The sequence below is a fragment of the Somniosus microcephalus genome, chromosome 4 (assembly GCF_052327205.1).
Source record: "Somniosus microcephalus isolate GS21.2 chromosome 4, FLI_Smic_1.0, whole genome shotgun sequence".
NCBI lineage: Eukaryota > Metazoa > Chordata > Chondrichthyes > Squaliformes > Somniosidae > Somniosus > Somniosus microcephalus.
The window spans coordinates 274,914,545-274,935,994 of NC_140990.1; the positions used below are offsets into that span (position 1 = coordinate 274,914,545).

At 45.7% G+C, this 21,450-nt stretch overlaps 1 protein-coding gene across 1 annotated transcript in view; it reads left to right on the forward strand.

The window, feature by feature from the left end:
* Positions 1-2,288: 2,288 nt before the first annotated feature.
* The window catches only part of galnt3 (UDP-N-acetyl-alpha-D-galactosamine:polypeptide N-acetylgalactosaminyltransferase 3 (GalNAc-T3)), a 74,962-nt gene continuing 55,800 nt past the window's right edge, over positions 2,289-21,450 (forward strand). The window contains exons 1-3 of the mRNA XM_085986452.1: positions 2,289-3,094; positions 17,802-18,411; positions 20,953-21,125. Coding sequence (XP_085842578.1) covers positions 17,915-18,411; positions 20,953-21,125 — 670 coding nt within the window. The 5' untranslated portion in view covers positions 2,289-3,094; positions 17,802-17,914. The remainder of the gene's footprint in view (positions 3,095-17,801; positions 18,412-20,952; positions 21,126-21,450) is intronic.

A 21,450-nucleotide genomic window follows, 5' to 3' on the forward strand; every position in this document is an offset into this window, starting at 1 on the left:
AATTAATCCATACTTGTCCAAGTGACTGTTAACTTTGTCATGATTATTGTTTCTAAAAGCTTCCCTACTACCGAGGTTAAACTGACGGGCCTGTAGTTGCTGGGTTTATCCTTACACCCTTTTTTTGAACAAGGGTGTAACATTTGCAATTCTCCTGTCCTCTGGCAGCTCCCCCGTATCTACGGAGGATTGGAGTATTATGACCAGTACCTCCGCTATTTCCTCCTTAACTTCCCTCAGCATCCTAGCATGCATCCCATCCAGTCCTGGTGACTCATCAAGCTTAAGTACAGACAGTCTTTCTAGTACCATCTCTTTATCAATTTTTATCTCATCCAGTATCTCCACTATCTCCTCTTTCACTATGACTTTGGCAGCATCTTCTTCCTTGCTGAAGACAGATGCAACGTACTCATTTAGTACCTCAGCCATGCCCTCTGCTTCCATGCGTAGGTCTCCATTTTGGTCCCTAATCGGCCCCACCCCTTCTCTTACTACCTGTTTACTATTTATATGCCTATAGAAGACTTTTGAATTCACTTTTATGTTAGTTTGGTTAATATCCAACCCATCTCTCCTGCACCACCCTGCTTTACTCCACTTACCTATAAATCAAACACCATGTCACAGGCACCAACTTGGTGCTTATTCATTTACCCCTATAATTCTATTTGTGAACTCTGCTTCTTCCTAAAAGGGGTAATAACTTAGAATACACAGCTTTACAACTCCTCTCTCTCAATTTCCAGACATTATGCTTGATCCTACCTTTGAGCGTATCTGTATTTGACAACACCTCCCAAACCCATAACTTTTACCATCTAGAAGGACAAGGACAGCAGGCGCATGGGAACACCACCACCTCAAAGTTCCCCTCCAAGTCACACACCATCCTGACTTGGAAATATATTGCCGTTCCTTCATCGTCGCTGGGTCAAAATCCTGGAACTCCCTCCAGAACAGCCCTGTGGGAGTACCTTCACCACACCAACTGCAGCAGTTCAGGAAGGAGGCTCACCACCATCTTCTGACAGGCAATTAGGGATGGGCAATAAATGCTGGCCCATCCCATGAATGTATTTTTAAAAATCTGACTGTCTCTCCCTTGTCATTATATCCCATCTTATAGAGCTGACAAATGGTTAACACGAATGTAATCGAATTATATTTGAGTCATTCAGTTTAAAACGACGCTTTTCAACTCAATTACTATTTAAAGATAATGCTCTTATAATCTCTTATCATAATTTTCGTACTGAAATTCTTACCTACATGTTTACAAATTTGATGACACGTCTATTTGGAAACAACCAACCAATGAAACAACTAGACGTTTCAATAGGACAGGATATAGTATTACTTTGAGTTTTAATTATTCTTCCGCATTTTTTTGTGTACTGGGGTGAATCGTCTTTTGTCCGGACATTGCTGTGCTCGTTACTAAAATAAAAATGATTGTTCGCCAATTCGATTGATGTCATGCCTGAAAGAAAGCACGCGAATTCTGACAAAATAAAATGTTAAAGTCATTTACGGTAATCTTTATCATGGATTTACATAAATTACATAAGAACAAGTAATAAGAACGACCCTAACAGGAGGCGCTTTCGATAGATAGGACTTCGAAACATTTTAAGGCATAATAAAATTTAAAGCACCATTCCTGGCTTTGGTTTAGACCGATGCGAACTATTGTTTCCAGGTAACACATTTTCTACAATGTAAACATGTGTAATTTCCCGTATCCTGCTGCTGTGTTCAGATCCGAGGTACAACAGCAGGGAGTCGGAACTTGTGTTGTCATTCATGAGCCTAAGGTTTTTGTAGTCCTGTTGGTAGCACGTGTTTGTAAATTATCCGTATCCGGAATTTTGCCCAACAGGATGGCACCTTTTGCAGTTGAAAGCTGGTCTTTTGGACATTTTTGAAGTATTGCATCCAACAAACTGTAGTCATTCAGCCTGAATGCAGCGTGTTGCGATTTAAAATTAGCGTTGGTCAGAAAAAACTTTATTTTGATCAAGAAAAACTTCCTGTCAATACACTGGCAACGTAAATAAATCGAGAAGCAACGTTCGTCTACGCATTCTATGCCCAACAGAAAACTTTTACACAGGTTGGTCGAACTCATCTAGGTGTATTCTTTCACGTTTCAGTGATCGAGTGGCTTGGATAACGTGCTCTAATTGTCTTTACTGGAGCTGGTTTAATATTGCACGTGGTCCTCTTTACACAGCGGCTGCAGGAGTGCGATTCGCTTCATTACTTCACAAAGCGTCGCCGCAGGTTTTTTTTTTGCCAGCGTACCCGTTCGACGGGCGAATCGATCCGGAAATTAATCTCCGTATCATTCACTTTCGTAAATTTATTCTCCGATTTCACACAATGATAACGAGGTCGGAAAACACTTGCGCGAGTTTGCCGGGGTTAAGACACCTGAATTTGGACGCGATCTGTGGTGTGTAACTTTGGGACGTGTTTCGCGGAGATTGCAGTAAGTCGCGGTGGCGCGGCCCCTTTAAATTCACCGCACCCAGTAAGCTCACCTGGCGCATGCGCGCCCACCCGAGTGGCTGTGCACACCTGTGTACACACCTGTGTCCAACGAGGCGGAAGTTGGTGCTGAGAGTGAGTGAGGAGCGAGTGTGGCAGTGGCAATCCCCGCCGGACGTTCGCTTCGCCTGTGTCACTCCGGGAGGGCAGTCTAGTCACATCAGGTTGAGCGTTTCCCCAAAGTTTGCACGGTCCCTTTGTAGTCTCAGCACAAAACACAAGGCTGGGAAGTGACAAGCCCGGAGTGATGGCTCACGCCGAGACCCCTGCTTGCGTCACGGTATCGCACCGCCCTGGTGTCCACAGGCAGTGAAAGCTGATTTTATTTCGGTCGAGTTCTTAGTTAATTTTTTTTTTAAAAACCTACGAGTTAATCACCACCTCCTGTTGAGAAAACCTTATGGGGGAAAAAAAAACACCTCCAGCTACTGCAGGGTAATTCCTTGGAGATCGTCTCCAGATCTCCTTTGAGCTGAAGGCTGATTCCCGAGAGCGTTTCACCTACAAATTATTGAGGCACTTCCAGAAACCAGCACGCGGGGTAAGCCACCTTTCGCTCTGTCAATTAAACATTAAAATAGCTAACTTAAAAAAACCAACTACTACACCACTGATTTTTAAGGGTGTGTATATAGTGCAACTTTAAGCAGCTTCCAGTTTGCTGTGATGCTGAAATTGCAATATGATTAGAGTCAAATTTGGACTTGAAGTTGTGTTTTTTATTCGTTTATGGGATGTGGGCATTGCTGGCAAGGGCAGCATTTATGGCCTATTCCTAATTGCCCTTGAGAAGGTGGTGAGCCGCCACCTTGAACTGCTGCAGTCCGTGTGGTGCAGGTACTCCCACAGTGCTGTTGGGTAGGAAGTTCCAGGGATTTGACCCAGCGATGATGACCCAGCGATGATGAAGGATCGGCGATATACTTCTAAGTCAGGATGGTGTGTGACTTGGAGGTGAACTTGGAGGTGATGGTGTTCCCATGCGCCTGCTGCCCTTGTCCTTCTAGGTGTCCTTCAAGAAAAATGCCCATTGCTATCTTCTTGGGACAACTAAGGGTGGGCAATAAATGTTGACTTGCCAGTGCCATCCACATCTGGAAAAAAATTCAAAAGAACTTGTGGTCAAATTTGGTTTAAAAGTGCTCAGAGATCCCACTAAACTTTTTGGGCACTGTTTAAATGTAAATAGAGTTGATTTAAATGCTAAGAGAGTGCAGACACTCCTACCTGTGCTCTCAATGCATTTAAATATTAATGATGGTATGAGGAGCTTGGGACATGCCTGGCTGAGACCATTACTGCTGCAATCAGTTTTGGATTATAGTATAGTATTGGTTATATAGTACACCATAAACTTTATTTCTGTGATTATAGTAATTGATTTTTTGTGTATTGGCACTTTCAGCATTGGAATTTCAGCTCTCAAGTTGAAAATCATACAATATTTTACTATTGCCAGTGACTTGCATCTGCTTTAGGGGTAACTGTTTGAAAATCTGGTCACAGTCCATTCCTTTTATTAGACCAAAATGTGACTGAGTGTACATGATCTGTATTAAGGGAGCAATATATATTTCTGATTGTACTGTGAATTTTTGAAGATTGGCTGCTTGAGTTTTGATCATCTATAAATGACCCTGTCAAATTTCTGTTTTCCCCATTAAAAAAAAAGCCCAGCAATTTATGGTGAGGAAGAGATATGGCCTGAGTTGTGAATAGCCACAAATTGCGAGACGATTTGCGCCGCTCCATCTTTAGCCTAGGAAAAATAGGAGCTTGCTGTCAACCTCCTCCATGAGTGTCAAGAAATTGCTACCTTTGGCCTCGCTGCAGGAAGTTAGGGATGCTATTTCACATCGTAAGGACCCTGTTAATGGGGTGATTTTATGGTCCTGAAATGACGCTCAACCTTTGAGGCCCTTTTCCGACGTTTGCTCTGTTTCTTTCTCTATTCTTAAATCTTATTAGTCAACAACAGCAACTTGAATTTATATAGCACCTTCAACGTAATAAAATGTCCCAAGATGCTTCACGGGAGCGTTGTCAAACAAAATTTGACAGAGCCACATGAGGAGATTTAAGGACAGTTGAGCAAAAGCTTGGTCAAAGAGGTAGGTTTTAAGGAGCGTCTTAAAGGAGGAGACAGAGGTAGAGAGGTTTAGGGATGTAATTCCAGAGCTTAGGGCCTTGGCAGCTGAAGGCACAGCCTCCATTGGTGGAGCTATTAAAATCGGGGATGTGCAAGAGGCCAGAATTGGTGGAATTGGAGGGCTGGAGGAGGTTACAGCAATAGGGAGGGGCGAGGCTATGGAGGAATTTGAAAACAAGGATGAGAATTTTAAAATTGAGGTGTTGCTGGACCAGGAGCCAATGTAGTTCAGTGAGCACAGGGTGAATGGGACTTGGTGCATGTCAGGATATGGGCAGTAGAGGTTTGGATAAGCTCAAGTTTATATAGGGTGGGAGATGGCCAGGAGAGCATTGGAATAGTCAAGTCTAGAGGTAAGGAAGACATGGTTGAGGGTTTCAGCAGCAGATGAGCTGAGGCAGAGGTGGAATCAGGCGGTTACGGAGGTGCAAGTAGGCAGTCTTGGTGATGGAGCGGATATGTGTTCAGAAGCTCATCTCGGGCAGGGGGGTCAAATACGACACCAAGGTTGCAAAAAGTCTGGTTTAGCCTTAAAATTGCTAGGGAGAGGAATGGATTCTGTGGCTGGGATGGAAGACAGTGGCTTCTGTCTTCCCAATATTTAATTGGAGGAAATTTCTGCTCATCTAGTACTGATTGTCGGACAAGCAGTGTGATAAATCAGACACAGTAGAGGGGTCGAGAGAGGTGGTGATGTGGCAGAGCTGGGTGTTATCAACATACATATGGAACCTCGTGTTTTAGATGATGTTGCTGAGTGGCAGCGTGTAGATGAGAAATAGGGGGCCAAAGATGGATCCTTGGGGGACTCGAGAGGTCATGGTGCAGGAGCGGAAAGAGAAGCCATTGCAGGTAATTCTGTGGCTACAACTGGATAGATAAGAATGGAACCAGGCGAGGGCAGTCCCACCCAGCTGGATGACGGAGGAAAGGCATTGGAGGAGGATGGTGTGGTCAACCATGTCAAGGGCTGCAGACAGGTCGAGAAGGATGGGAAGGGATAGTTTACCCTTGTCATAGTCTCATAGGATGTCGTTTGTGACTTTGATAAGGTTCGTCTCAGTACTGTGGCTGGGGTGGAAATCTGATTGGAGGGATTCAAACATGAAGTTGTGGGAAAGATGAGCACGGATTTGGGGGACGACAACACGTTGAAGGACTTTGGAGAGGAAAGGGGGGTTGGAGATGGGGTGATAGAGAAGTCGAGGGTGTTTTTTTTGAGAAGGGTGATGATGGCAGAATTGAAGGGGACAGTACCTGAGGAGAGGGAACTGTTAACAATATCCACTAACATGGAGGCCAGGAAGGAAACTTGGGAGGTCTGCAGTTTGGTGGGAATAGGGTAGAGGAAGCAAGAGGTGGGTATCGTGGTCAAGATGAGCTCAGGAAAAAAAGGGCATGAGGGGAGATACGAGAGAAACTAGAGAAATGCTAGGGCAGGGGAGAAACTTGGAGAAATTTTGTCCCGATCGGTTAGGGGAAGGGAGGGAAGCAGCTGAACTGGTGGTCTTAATCTTAGTGACAAAAGAAGTCCGTGAGCTCCTCGCACTTGTTGGAGGTGAGGGTGGAGGAGGCAGGGGAGAGGGGTTTAAGAAGACGGTTTGTAGTGGAGAAGAGAAACCGGGGGGGTTATCTAGAACCGTGAGCAGTTTTGGCAGAGGAGAACAGGACCTGATGGTGCTTTATGTGGCCCAGCCCGGTGAAGCATTTGTCCGCCATAAACATTGAAGTCTGCATCCCTTGGACTTAAGGAAGCGGAGATGAGGGCCTTACTAAGGAGAACAACCAGGGTGAGAGAGAGTCATGGTTCTAATAGGGACATGGGCACCAAAGATGGAGAGGAGGATGTGATTGAGCAGATTGGTAGCTGCAGAAATGTGGTGAATGGAAGGCCAAAGGCAAGACAGTGGGAATTTGAAAGTGCAGTTGTTAGTAACTTTGGAGAGTTTTTTTTCCAGGGGTGGACCACAAGACCGTGGGGAAGGCAGGTGTGGGTGGAGAGCGATACAAGGAAGTGATCAGATATGGCCTCGTCTGTGATTGATACGATGGGAATAGAGAGGCCACGTGAAATGGCAAGGTCGACTGGGTGGCCGTGAATGTGGGTAGGGGAGTTTATATGGAGGGAGAGATTTAGGGAGGATAGGAGGGTAGTGAACTCCGAGGGGAGAGAGAGTTGAAATAGAGGTTGAAATCACTGGGGATGAGAAGTTGCTCGGTGCAGAGGGAGGAAAGCAGTGTAGATATATCGGTGAGATACTTGGGTGGATAGTAGAGAACGAGGATTTAAATGAGGTGAGGGGGTGGGGAACAAGGAGATGCTCAAAAAGGAGAAGTTGTTGCTAGAGGAGCCGAGGGGACAAACTAAGGTGTGGTTTGGTGATGAGAGCCATACCACCACCATGGCGGTTTAGGCAGGGTAAGTGGCGGAAGGTATAGCCAGGAGGGGAGGCTTCATTTAAGCAGGAACGTGTCATCACCCGTCGGCCAGGTTGCCACCAAGACCGTGATGTCTATGCAATCATCCACAATAAGCTCATGGATGGCAAGGGTGTTGTTCACAAGTGAATGAACATTCTGGAGGGAGATGTGGAGAGGGGCGATGATAGCCGATCCGCTGGCAGAGTCCACAGTGTCAGCATTGGGAGGGGTGAGTGGGACGGGAAGGTGGTTGGAAAGATTAGCCCCCAGCGGAAAGATTAGCCCCCAGCGGATGCACTGGGCGGTAAGGTCAGCGAGCAAGTAGGATGGGGCAGTTGGGCTTGCTGTTTGTAAGGTGGCAGTGACGAGTGCATTGATGGGCCCTTCGGACGATGTCAGGAGAGGCACAGAACAAAGCTGTAGGCTTATGTAAGAGGGAGTCAAGCATGGAATGGCGACTGGAGAGTAGCAAGGTCGAGGAGTGCTCGAGGGTTAGGGTAGGGATTTATGTGGGCAGAGTACTCGAGGGGGAGAAATGAAAGGAGGCATGACAGGAGAGAGCGGCCTAGGAGGTGTAAAGAGAAAAGAAGGAAAAAAGGGGAAATAGAAGTGATGGGCTTGGGTCCAGAACGGCAGCAAATGGACACAGGGAAACTCGAGTAACATAGGTCTGGTTACATAGTAAGATTAGGATAGATATATCCTAGTATTAAACAGGGAATAGAGAGCAGACAATAGAAAGAAGTTCAGAGTTAAAGTTCGAGGTCCCATGGTGGGATAAAGTTGAGCTAGGTAGGGTGGAGTCAGCTTGGAGCATCGATGAACTGATGTCCAGGTTTGAAGGCCAGTGTGGAGGGCAAGTGAGTCCTGAAGCTATTTGAAGTGTAGAGTATCGGCGGACACATTGCTGGAGGTATTTCCGTGGGAATGGAAGAGCCAGCAGGTGTGCAGAATTGATTCGGGGGTGGGGGGCGTGGGGTAGGAAAACAGTGGCGAAGTTGGAGGTCACCAAAAGACCTAGAGATGGTGGAAAAATAGACTACAGCCCAGGAGAGTGAATTTCTGGCCAGGAACCACACAGTAGCTGAAGCTGAAAAAACAGTAGGACAGTCATAAGCTCAGCAGGTAACAGCAGCGGTAGGATATGGGCTGTAGGCCAAACAAAGTTACCGTAAAACTTAAACAACTGAATAACAGATCAGCGGCACAACAGCTGAGTCTTGCAGCATAGTCCAGTGGAGAAGCATAGTCTTGACGGCAGAGAAGTCCAGGAATTTGGAAGCCAAATTTAAGCAAAGATCCAGTGCTCGCTGAAGAAAACAAGAAGCAGATGGTCCGTGTTGCCAAAATGGTTGGTGGGTGGGCAGCAACGTTTCTGCTAAGCTGCATCTCCACGCAGCGGCCTGGAGGTCCCACGCAGGCCGCTCACCGGCTTTTCAGTGGGAGAAACTGCGCATGCACGAAATTTTGAAATGGCCGTGCAGCCCGTTAAAGGGACTGCGCACCAAAAAAAATTAGGGGGTACATTGGTGGGCAGTGGGGCCAGGTAACTTTAAACGAGTAGTTAACTTGTAGTTGGGGCTAAAATGCACCCATTATTAGAGCCAGGGGAACTTCGTGGAAGAGAGGAGATTGGGGGGGAAAAAGAGAAAAGGATGGCAACAGTTAGCCAAGGATAGAGTTCCTCAGCAAAGGAGCTGCTAGGAAGCTGCCAGTTCAGGAGCCATCTTGAATAAGTCCCATTGTTCACCGAGATCCCAGATGCCCTGTTGACCCCATTGAGTTGTTATCAATTTGCATTTGTGGCACAAATTGGAGCTGAAGGGTGAGGGGAAAAAAATCCAACTCTGGGAGATGCCCCGCTCCAGCAAACTCTGGAACATTGTTTCCTTGGACTTCATTTTATAGGGGTTTTTAAATATAAATTTTGAACTTGATCTGTAGTAAATACTGCATTTTCTTTTTCGGGGCAACTTAGTATATAGTCAAGCCCAGCTGATCTAAGTGAATTTGTGTCCATACCCTTTAATATTGTTAAAATTTGATATGCTTTGCTACATTGGTCAGTGTTTCAGAATTTAATACTATACTTGTGTGGACTGTATAAAATAAATATAAACCAATTCATTTAGTGTCAAAGTCCCAGCCATATAATTATTGAATGATTTACAGCAGTCAAAATTTACCATAATACGGTGAGATGTTTTAAAGTTTTTTTTAAATATAAAGACTTTTCCTCCGCCTCCTTATTTTCCCCCTTACGGTCTCTCAGCTGATAGCCCACACCATGCAGTGCATTTAGCAATTTAGCTGTTGGAGGGAAACTGTTCAAAGTGCTGGTACTGGGTTTAAAATTTTCCTACTGAGCTACATATGTTTCGCATATGTCTTCTTTGCAATATATTCCACTGTTAATTTATGCACAGTAGTAAATGCCAGTACTGACAGAGAGGTTTATATTCTCTTGAAATATTTTGTTTTAAACTGTGAGTTCTACATTACATTGGAGGAGATTTGTTTGAAACTGCATGCAGATTTTGACAGTCAGTGTTTTTAATTTTTAAATTTAGATGCTGTACAGTAGAGAGGAAAACAATTAATATTCTGTCCCCTGATTCAGGAAGGGAAACTATGTCGAGTAGGTGTGTGCTTCTATTCGGGTTTTTCTTTGGAAAATACAACGTCAATTGGATTCATGTAATAGCTGCAAACAGATCAAATTTAATATTTTTATGGAACAAACTTTTATGCTTCTCAGAGCTCTAACCCTAACCTGCTATGTCACACATAGAACATTTGGACAGAACATGGAAACAGTAAGGTTCCATGAAGTGTTGAGGTGTAGGCTCAATTTCTCCACCCTCTCCAATATTGGCTGTTATTGTGACGCACCAAGTAGACACTAAGGGGTCGATTTTCAGTGTGCCGTGGAGTCGGGATTGGAGGTGTGCGGGGGGGGGGTTAAATTCCCGAATTCGGGGGTCTCGACACCATCCCGCCCAAAACCCGCCTCCATGTAAGTTTCAAAGGAGGCGGGTACCCGCCCCGCACTGGGACCCGCTGACCCGAGGCGGGAAGGGATTAGTGCCAATTAACTGCTTGTTAACAGGTAGTTAACAGGCAGTTTTTAGCCTAATCCCTATTTTGAAGGTTGTCGTGTGGGATTCCCGACGGCTCCAAACCACGCCAAGTTAGAGGAGTCGGGCCGTCGGCTTGAAGGACTTGGAGGGGTCGAGATGTCAGTGTTCAAGTGAGTGATGGGTGCATGAGTGCAAAGGTAAGTGTGTTTGGTGTGTCTAAAGTGTGTAAAGAAGTTTTAAATTACCTGCACTTACCTTTACAGCCTTCCTTCCTCTAGGTTTCGGGAGTCCATCATCCATCCGGCACAGAAAGCAGAATGGCTGCAATCTGTCAAAAGTGACAGCCTGCAGCTTTCAGTGCCGGTGAGATTTCTAACTGAGTCTGCGTAGAAGGACTCGGGTTAGAAGTAAGATTATCAGTGTTTGACAGCTTCAAACAGCTGTGAAACACTGATATCTCATCTGTCAACACGTCTTGACAGATGAAATTTCAGTCTGTGATGTCACCTGTTGCCGGGTGGCCCTTAATTGGCCTGCTGAGCCCGCTGGGCGGGCTCAACAAGGTCAATCAAGCTAAAATCGCGTGGATTGGCCGCATCTCGATGGAGGCGGGACTACAACCCCAAAAGTTGTAGTCCCGACTTCTGAATGAAAATCCTGCCCTAAACATCTAGAAACAGCGCAAAATATAGAGTACAGGAAACTTTCTGGTATCCAGCACGGACGGGACCGATGTGGTGCCGGTTCAACAACAATTCCGGATAACCGAACGCTATAGTAAAAGATACAGAGCTCAGAGCTCCGTATAAAGCAACAAACCCTGTTACAGCTTCAAAACAATCGGCACAAGTTGCAAGCATCTATGTAGCTTAGCAACAGCTTCAGCTATACCCTTGCACAGCAACACATGGAGTAAAAAAAGTAACTAAAAGTAAAAAAAGTTACCTGAACCGACTCCTGAATTTTGCCGGTGGATAGAGCGTTCTGGTTATTTAGGGGCCGGTTAATCGAAAGTTTTCTGTATTGTGCTCCAAGTGGTCTTGCATACCTACTTGTCTGTTCTGAATAGCATTGGTTGCGATCTAGGGCACACTGGCTATATTTGTATATCCATAAAATAAATCTAAATTTACCAACTTCTAGCTGTGCATTAGATATGTGGCCCAGAATTTGCTGGAGCTTGCCCTGTTAGTTACATTTTTTCCCTTGCCCTTTTGTTCAAAATGTTTGGGCTGCAAATTTCTGGAAGTGCGAAGGATAGGTAGGTTGGACCTCTAGTTTACATCGGCCCTGAATTTGCGGTTGGTATGACGGCGTATGCTGAAATCGACCGCAAGTTCAAACGCATGCGCTAAATCCCGAACTTGTGATCTGTCAAGTTCTGACTCCGCTTCGGCTTTGCTCCATGTTTCACCTACCCATTCAAATTAACATGCTAGCGCAAAGTTGGGCTAATTGCCCACCTACTGTGCATTAAATATACCCTGAAAATGTTTATGGCAGGTACAAATAGGTGCAGGAGCCTGTTGCACAGCGTAAGAGTTGGAGTGGATGAGAAAATTGTATTAATTTTGAGCTAGGTTTATGTTACGGCCATAAAAAGCATCCTAATTGAGTTTTATGGTTCCTATCCAGAGGCCAGAAACATTAACTTTCTGCTAAGTGCACTAAAGTATTAATAATTACTTTTGTGGCAGAACCACTGAATGACTCTGGCTAACTGTATATAATTCTCTTTAACGATGTTCTAACACCAGCCTAAACCTGTACCATTGTGTTAGGCATTACTGTGTTTTGTATATAGAGTTTACATGTACGGGGCGTGGCCCCTTTAAGAGCGTGGGAAAACGCAGGCAAACGCGATGACGTCACGTTGCAAACCACGGGACTGCCCAGTGAGTCCTCGTGGCATCTCCGTTGAGTAAAGACCTGTTTAATTGTTCTCTGGTGTGTCGATCTCAGTTATTCGTAGGAATTCATCAATTCCTACATTGGTGACCCCTTCATAAATTCCTACATTGGTGACCCCGTTTTTGTGAACGTTTTCACAAAAGAAGAGCATGGAAGCAAACGCCGTTTCGCTAAAGCTACCGCAGTTCTAGGAGCAGCAAGCGCCCTCGTGGTTTATTCAGGTCGAGGCCCAGTTCACCCTGAGGAACATCGATGCAGATCAGACCAAGTATCTTTGTGGTCTCTGCACTCGACAGCTCTACCGCCTCTCGGATCGTCAGCCTCCTCGAAAACCCCCAACGGCGCGCAAGTATGAAACCCTCAAAGTGCGGTTACTGCAGGTTTTCGGGCTCACAAAATCGGAGCGCGCCTGTCGATTACTCGCTATGCCCGGGCTCGGGGACGCCAAGCCTTCAGAGTTGATGAGCCAAGTGCTCACACTCCTGGGCTCAGAACGGGAATGTTTCCTTTTCCGCGAGATTTTCCTCAGCCAACTGCCTGAACAGGTACAAGCTGCCCTGGCCAGATCTCAAACTGAAGACTGCGCAACACTCACTGCGGAGGCTGACACAATTTTCGCTGTAACTCGGCAGTACTGCGCCGCCACGAGGCATCCATCCTCCGCAGACACCGCCCCAGCTCGTCCGCCTGCTGGGCTGTGTTTCTACCACGCGCAGTTCGGAGCGAAAGCGAAGCGTTGCTGCCCTCCCTGCAGTTTTCCCCAAAAAAACCAACGACTGACAGGGCGACCACCGAGGAACAGGTCTAACGGGCACCCCGCGGCCGCAATGGCGATCGGCAACGCGGGAAAATTGCTCTTCGTCACGGATACTCTCTCCGGTCGTCGTTTTCTGTGCGACACCAGAGCGCAGTGCAGCATTTTACCCGCGTCCGCCCTCTGTGCAGACGGGGAATCACGGCCCCGCCCTTGAAGCGGCCAATGGTAGAATGATTCGGACCTTCGGCAGACGGCGAGTGGAGTTGTGCCTCGGGGGGGGGGCAACGTTTTCACTGAGTTTGTTACGGCCAAATTTTCCCAGCCCCTCCTCGGCGCAGATTTCCTGTGCGCCAACAGCCTCCTGGTCAACGTTCGGAACCGGCGGCTGATCAACGCAGCAACTTTTAATTCTCTTCTGTGTTACCACAGTAACACTACGTCACGCACCGTCTCCTGTGCGTTCCCGACTCCTGATGAGTTCGCTCGCCTGCTCAGCGAATTCCCCGACCTGACAAGACCCACGTTCTCCTCCACAGCCACGAAACATGGTGTGGAACACCATCACCAACGGCCCCCCGGTCTACGTGCGGGCCCAGCGCCTAGAACCTGGCAAGCTGGCGGTCGCAAAGGCCGAGTTCGCAACCATGGAACGGTTAGGGATTATTCGCCGGTCGAATAGTCCCTGGTCTTCACCCCTCCATATCGTCCCGAAGCCTGGCGGAGGATGGCGGCCATGCGGCGACTATCGATGACTAAACGACGCCACCACTCCTGATCCCCCCCCCCATATATCCAGGATTTCTCTACCCATTTGGCAGGGAACACCGTGTTCTCAAAAGTCGACCTCGTCCGGGGCTACCACCAGGTCCCAGTTCATCCACAAGACGTCCTCTTCGAGTTTTTAAGGATGCCATTTGGGTTAAAGAACGCCGCCCAGGCTTTCCAACGCCTGATGGACTCCGTGCTGCAGGACCTCAAGTTCCTCTTCGTCTACCTGGATGATATTCTAATTGCCAGTCCCACTAAAGAAGAACATATCTGTCACCTACGCACCCTTTTTCGACGCCTCAGCCAACACGGCCTGATTATCAACCCGGCCAAGTGTCAGTTTGGCCTGCACCAAATTGACTTCCTGGGGCATCGCATCACCTCAGAGGGAGCGGTTCCTTTACCTTCGAAGGTAGAGGCGGTGACATCCTTTCCATGCCCGCAGAACATAAAGGCCCTGCAGGAATTCCTAGGCATGGTAAACTTTTATCACCGTTTCGTGCCTAAGGCGGCACTACTCATGCAGCCCCTGTACGAGGCCCTCAAGGGCAAGACTGGCAAGAACCCGGTAGACTGGACGGATGATATGGCCCGAGCGTTCGCCGACGCCAAAAGCGCCTTAGCCAACGCAACTATGCTGGCGCACCCGCTGCCAGGAGCCACCATTGCCCTCACCACCGACGCGTCGGACTAGGCAGTCGGTGCCGTGCAACAGCAGTGGGTGAACGGGACGTGGCAGCCGTTGGCATTCTTCAGCCGTCAACTACGGCAGAACGAGAGAGCATACAGCACGTTCGACCGGGAGTTGCTTGCCCTTTTTCTGGCCATCCGCCATTTTCGGTTCCTTCTGGAAGGACGTCCTTTCACCGCTTTTGTGGACCATAAGCCGCTGACCTTTGCAATGCCCAAGACTGCCGAACCGTGGTCAGCCCGACAGCAGCGTCAACTGACCTACATATCCAAATTCGGCACGTGGCCGGTAAGGACAACCTGGTGGCAGACTGCCTCTCCCGCGCGATTGTCAAAACGGTTCATTTGGGCATCGACTACGCCCTCATGGCAGCGGACCAAGCCTCCGACCCGGAAGCCCAAGCTTACTGAACGGCCATCACTGGCTTCCAGTTGGCCGACGTCAAGTTCCATTCGGCAGGTACCACGCTGTTGTGTTACGTCAGTACAGGATCCTCGCCCTGTCGTGCCGGTTGTCTGGCGCCGCAAAGTGTTCGACGCCATACATGGGTTGTCACACCCTAGAATGAAGGCCTCTCAGAAACTGATGTCGGCGAAATTTGTATGGCATGGCATGCATAAGGATGTCCGCGATTGGGCCAACACCTGCGTGGTCTGCCAAAAGGCCAAGGTACAGCGCCACATCAAAGCTCCGTTGGCCGCCTTCACTGTTCCGGAGCGACGTTTTGACCACATCAACGTGGACCTGGTAGGACCGCTCCCACCCTCCCATGGTTTTTCTCACATCCTGACCGTGGTTGACCGCACCACCAGATGGCCAGAGGCGGTCCCCCTGTCATCCACTAATTCGGCGGACGTGGCCAGGGAGTTCATTTCCTCCTGGATCGCCCGTTTTGGAGTACCCGCCGATATTTCGTCAGACAGGGGACCGCAGTTTTCCTCCGAACTCTGGAATGCAGTGGCCCAAGGACTCTGTCAAATTACACCGCACCACAGCCTACCACCCACAGGCAAATGGCCTCTGCGAATGCTTCCACCGGTCAATGAAGGCCGCCCTGAGAGCCAGCCTCCAGGATGCTGGATGGGCAGACAGGCTACCGTGGGTCCTGTTGGGCCTTCGCACGGCCCCCAAAGAAGACCTTCACTCGTCATCAGCGGAGCTGGTGTATGGTCAACCGCTGCGGGTCCCGGGGGACTTCCTACCAACATCAACGGAGCAATGGTCCGCGTCTGCCCAGTTTGCTAGTCACCAAGAGGCGGCCAGATGTTTCGCACCGGTGCCCACTTCGCACCACTGGCTGCAGAGGTCACACGTTCCCACGGAGCTTCACAAGGCGGAATATGTTTTTATTCGCCATGACGCACATAGGGATCCGCTCAAGGCCCCATATACCGGCCCCGTCCGTGTGTTGGAAGCAGGGGACAAAACCTTCACGGTCGATGTCGGTGGTAAGCCAGACCACATTTCGGTCGACCGCTTAAAGCCAGCACATTTGGACCTCGACCGCCCCGTCGAAACAGCACAACCGCCGAGACGGGGTCGGCCACCCATCGTCGTTACGGCAGACCAAGTTCAACCGCCCGCCAGACCGCCCAGCAGCCTCCACCTCGAGAGTACAGGAGTCGTTCTGACAGGCTCGTCAGACCCCCTCACCGTTTGACTTTGTCCGTTAAAGCGAATTCTGGGGGGGCGCATGTGGCAGAACCACTGAATGAATGACTGGCTAACTGTATATAATGATGTTCTAACACCAGCCTAAACCTGTACCATTGTGTTAGGCATTACTGTGTTTTGTATATAGAGTTTGCATGTACAGGGCGTGGCCCCTTTAAGAGCGCGGGTAAACACGATGACGTTTCGTCGCAAACCACGGGACTGCCCAGTGAGTCCTCGTGGCATCTCCGTTGAGTAAAGACCTGTTTAATTGTTCTCTGGTGTCGATCTCAGTTATTCGTAGGAATTCGTCAATTCCTACACTTTAATATCAATGCATTTAGGTTAAACTGTGCAAATCAAAATAACTTCAATTTACTGTGTTAAGTAAAACTTCAAGCTTGTTCATCTTACCAGTCCTTTTTAGTTAAAATGAGTTGGCTTTTAAATAGTCAGCAATTTAAAAGCTGAAGCCTGGCATCAAATAATTTATCAACGATTGCGACGTGAAGAAAAATGCTTCAGTAATCTCTTGGAAAGTGTAGTGTGAACAGTAAAATAGATAAATAAATAAATAAAACCAGGTCAGCTGCTCAGATGGACTTCCTGCAAAGCTTAATGCTGTCCCATCGGAGATTTCTACCTTTCCTGATTGGCTAAGAGTCAGGAAGTGAATGGAGCACCGCCCCACGTGATCCCAGGTATGCTTACGCACAGCAGTGTGCTCCTGGAATCCGTGGGCCACTACACTGCGCACAACTCCACAGCGTTTCAAAGCAACTTTTCAAAGGGGGCTTTGCACAAGCTAAGTGCGAAGTTTGTTCTGAAGTCGTTGCCTGTGTACTCCTTAGCTACACTGCTGACTGCAAATTCGGGGCTATTATATCCAAAGCATGACAGCTCAGAAAATGCTGGCCACAGGGTGAACAATTAACCATTTTCTACCAAAAATACACACTGGATAAACATCAACACAGCCTGGTTGGGCTGAACGGCCTGTTTCCACGCTATGTGTATGTAATTCTACATCGGTGTGAAGCAGTTGTAGCTTCTCCTTGATGCTAAGCTGTATAGTGTAAATCAGGTGTCCTGACTTCAAAGCAGGATGGGACTTCTTGTAGAAATTTCACTTCACTCCAGGAAGTTTCATTCCATTTCGCTCCAATGTCAGGCTGGACCCTAAGTGTGGATTCAGGCTGTATTGACATTAAAGTGCACCATCCTTGCAATGCAAAACTGCATCATTTTGATACTACTGCTGTTGTATAAATGTAGCCTTGGAGTAAATAATTGTACAGGATATACTGCATTCACTTGGGTGCATACAGGATATGTGACTCACTCGACTGAAGTGTTTAATGCAAAATGCTGTTGATTTAATTAGTAGGAGTGGTCGAAGTGTGTTAAATTTAAGATGGTGTGTTTTTCAGAGGCATATATCCATCTAATGCAGGGAAATTATGATTAAACCAAAAATTACAATTTTTATTTTTTATTCAAAATTTATAGCTGTGAATTTTGTTAAATTGTATGAGACAAGTATCAAGAGCGCTGCTTTTCTTGCAGCCATGGCAATGATTTATGGTGGAGTAGAAACCTTTTTAAATAGGGTCCCTTTATCTCTTTCTCACCCTGTGTCTCCGTGCCCCCCTCTTTACAGATAGTGATGGATTGGTTATGTATTTTTAACATTTTTTTGTTTCTCTTGCAGATTTCTAGCATTCATAGCTTTCATTTTTATCTTGAAAAATATTCAGCATTGGGCCTGAATGGTGCCCGAGGCTTGCATGATATTTATTGACTTTTTTTATTTTTCAGATTTAAAATATTACTACTTCATGAAAGTTTGTGCGCGTCTCTTTGCTCCAGGGAGTTGGATATTTTTCTAAACTTTAAAACAACATTTCTGGAGTGGATTTTTAAAACTAAGGATGCCTGCAATTAGAAGGCTCTTAAGAAGACGTTACTTGCCCTGGAAACTTGTGCTTGTAACTCTTGTGTTTATCACATTTTTATTTCTGATGCATAGAGAAGTAGTTGGGACTGCTACACAAGAGCCTTGGCTGAAAGAAATGGCAGTAAAGAAAGACAAAATGTTGCACATGATGATGGGAGCAGTGAACAATCTAAGAGACGCAATTCCAAAAATGCAGATAAGAGCACCTATCAGAGAGCAAGGCTCTATAGACGTCAAAAAGCCCTGTTTGCCAGGATATTACACAGCAGTAGAATTGAAACCTTCCATGGAGCGGCCACCTGAGGATTCAAATGCCCCTGGAGCGTCAGGGAAGCCATTTCATACTGATAATCTATCTCCAGAGGAGCGGAAGGAAAAAGATCAAGGAAATGAAAAACACTGCTTTAATGCTTTTGCAAGTGACCGAATTTCATTACACAGAGACCTTGGACCTGACACACGACCACCTGAGTATGCTTTATGCTTTATATTTGCATCTAATTTCAAGCAATCCATTACTTTTGTGAATTATGGTTTACATGCCAATATTTTTAATAAGACAGATAAATTTGAACTTGATGTTAGTATTCACATTTGATGAGCTTAAAAGCAAAGCAATTTAAATATTTTAAAATTAATTTGAAATTAAGTTGTAGGATGAGCATGTATCCATAAGAGTGACCATGTGTGCATCAGACTTGTTAGGGAATGCATTTAATCGTAATAATCAACTTTATTGTCATTGTTAGTGCACAAGTGCAGTACAACGAAATGTAGGCTTGCGGCTCCCGAGAGTGTACATTTAGATTAAGACATTTAAACATTCAACATACATTTGGCTTGTAATACATTAACATAAACATAACCCTAATAAAGTGCATTGGCAGATGTGCAGGCTTTAGAGTTTATTTGTGGAGTTCAGTAGGATGACAGCCCTGGGAAAGAAGCTGTTCCTAAATCTGGTCGTACGGGTGCGAATGCATCTGTAGCATCTCCCAGATGGCAGGAGGGCGAACAGACTGTGGCTGGGGTGGGTAGGGTCTTTGATGATGGACCGTGACCTCCGTAAACAGCGTTTCTGGTATATGTGCTCTATGGTCGGTAGCCAGGTGCCGGTAATGCGTTGGGCAGTTTTGACTACCCGCTGCAGGGCTTTCCGGTCATAGTAGCTACAGCTGCCATACCATACTGTGATACAGTTCGTCAGGATGCTCTCTATTGTGCAGCGGTAAAAGTTAGAGAGGATCAGGGGTGACAGGTTACATCCCTTCAGCCTCCTTAGGAAATATAGGCGCTGCTGGGCCGCCTTCACCAGAGAGGAGGTATTGAGGGACCAGGAGAGGACTTCCGTGATGTGGACTCCGAGGAACTTAAAGCTGTCCACCCTTTCCACCACAGCCCCATTGATGTGGATGGGGGTGTGACTTCCGCCTTTAGACTTCCTGAAGTCCACAATGATTTCTTTGGTTTTCTTGATGTTAAGGGCCAGGTTGTTATCGGCGCACCACTTCACGATTTACGTTCCAAGTTTAGCATCATTGCCAATTTAGCATTGATTAGCAATGTAAATCAGGAGTCAGAACCCAACCTAACTCTGCAGTGCAGTAGACTAAAATCCCTGGAAACAGTAGTCTTGCATCACTTTGGTTTCACACTGCTTACAGTGTAAATCCAGTGTGGAGTGAACGTGATTTGCAAAGTGTTCAGGTGGCCAAACCTATCTTAATTTAAATGTTTAGAATGCAGAGATTCTCCACTTCCCCCCCGCCCCGTTCTCCAAATGTTTACATTTCTATCTTTTGGGAGACATCTCTATCCATGCATGTGTCTAGGGATATGAAGAGTTCTCCCCTAAACAGGATAGTTAAAGTTCCAGCTAGGCAGGAGCCAAAACTGCGTTCTGCCTGAGTGGAACCAGAACTGCAGTGGCTGGTCTCTGACTGTTGACTGCAGTTAAATGCACTCTTGTGTACCCCTTGAATATAATCAGAGTTTTTTTTAACTTTAAAAGACATTCAGAATTAATGTAAGCCCTTTGATAGAGTAATCCATTTAAGACTATTGATGGAGTGTAAAGATTTCTAACTAATTTAATTCCAAGTAACATTCTATTATTGAGTTGGATTTCTATTCTGAACTGCTAAATATTTAAGTAATTGATTTTATACATTGTAATAATAAAGCTTCCCAGTTTATATAAAAATTAAAGGATTATTTTATTTGTTTTATATGTACTTTTATAAAAATTTGCATATTATTTAAACAATTATATTCCATTTTATGAATGAAGACTAATTCTGAATTGTAAAGACTTTGTTTATAGAGTTCACAGTTGTTGTGCAGTACACTACATTTAGTTTCTATTTAAGACCAGAAAGTGTGTATATATTGATCCAATAAGATATCACTTTTCTTTCCTTAAAAAACATACAAAAGTAATGCACTACTGAATACTAAATATTCTTTTCATAAGTATAAAAGACCCAACGTAGTCTTTAACATAAATATAGTCATTCACTGCTGAGTTGTAGCTATTTCATAGTATTTTTACATTTAGAACAGGGGGGATGTTTGGATGCAGAACTATTTTACTCTAGTCATAAAAAGTAGGTAGCACATGATTGATATTTTGAGCTTTACCAATAACAGTAAACCTGTGTTTACAGTTGTATAGAATATCATGGCAAAATTCCATTTACAGTAATTGGAATCTGTCCAGAATTATATATCTGTTATTCCAAAGGTCTCCAATGAGAACTTAACAAAGTAACTGAACCATCAATCACTGTTGCTCAGCAGCAGCTATTAGTGGAGATTGCTTCAGACTAGATATACTAAACATAGGATGAAGTGTTTGATCTTTTCCTGCAGTTGTGCTAGATGCAGAAGTAAAAGTTCAAATAAGGTGAAGGCCCTGTAGCTGTAATAAATATGTAGCCAAGAATAACACATTTTTGTTTTCATGAATTTCAACAAGTCTTCAAAATCCTTAAAAAATGTTTTTGTGTCCAGATGTATTGAGCAGAAATTTAAGAGATGTCCTCCCCTGCCTACTACGAGTGTGATTATAGTGTTTCACAACGAAGCTTGGTCTACGCTACTCCGAACTGTTTTCAGTGTAATGCATACTTCACCCGCTATATTTTTAAAAGAGATAATTATGGTGGATGATGCAAGTACAGATGGTAAGTACAAGCTGCCATCAATACTTTTATTTCATATGAGTGATTTAAAATGAAGCATTTTTGTGCTGTCTATTCAGTGGCTCCATAATTTACATACTATATATGGCCAAAATAGCCAAACTCTACTTCCATTTTTAAAATACAATTTAAGTATCATTTTGAAAAGATTTAAACCTACTGAGTGTATCCTGAAAATGTGAGCAGATACTATTTTGAGATTAAACATCGATAATTGTTCACATCAATTTACTTATAATATTTTAGTGACATAACATGGTCATTAAAATATTAACATTCAAACACTGATTTTGTAGGAGAAAAATTG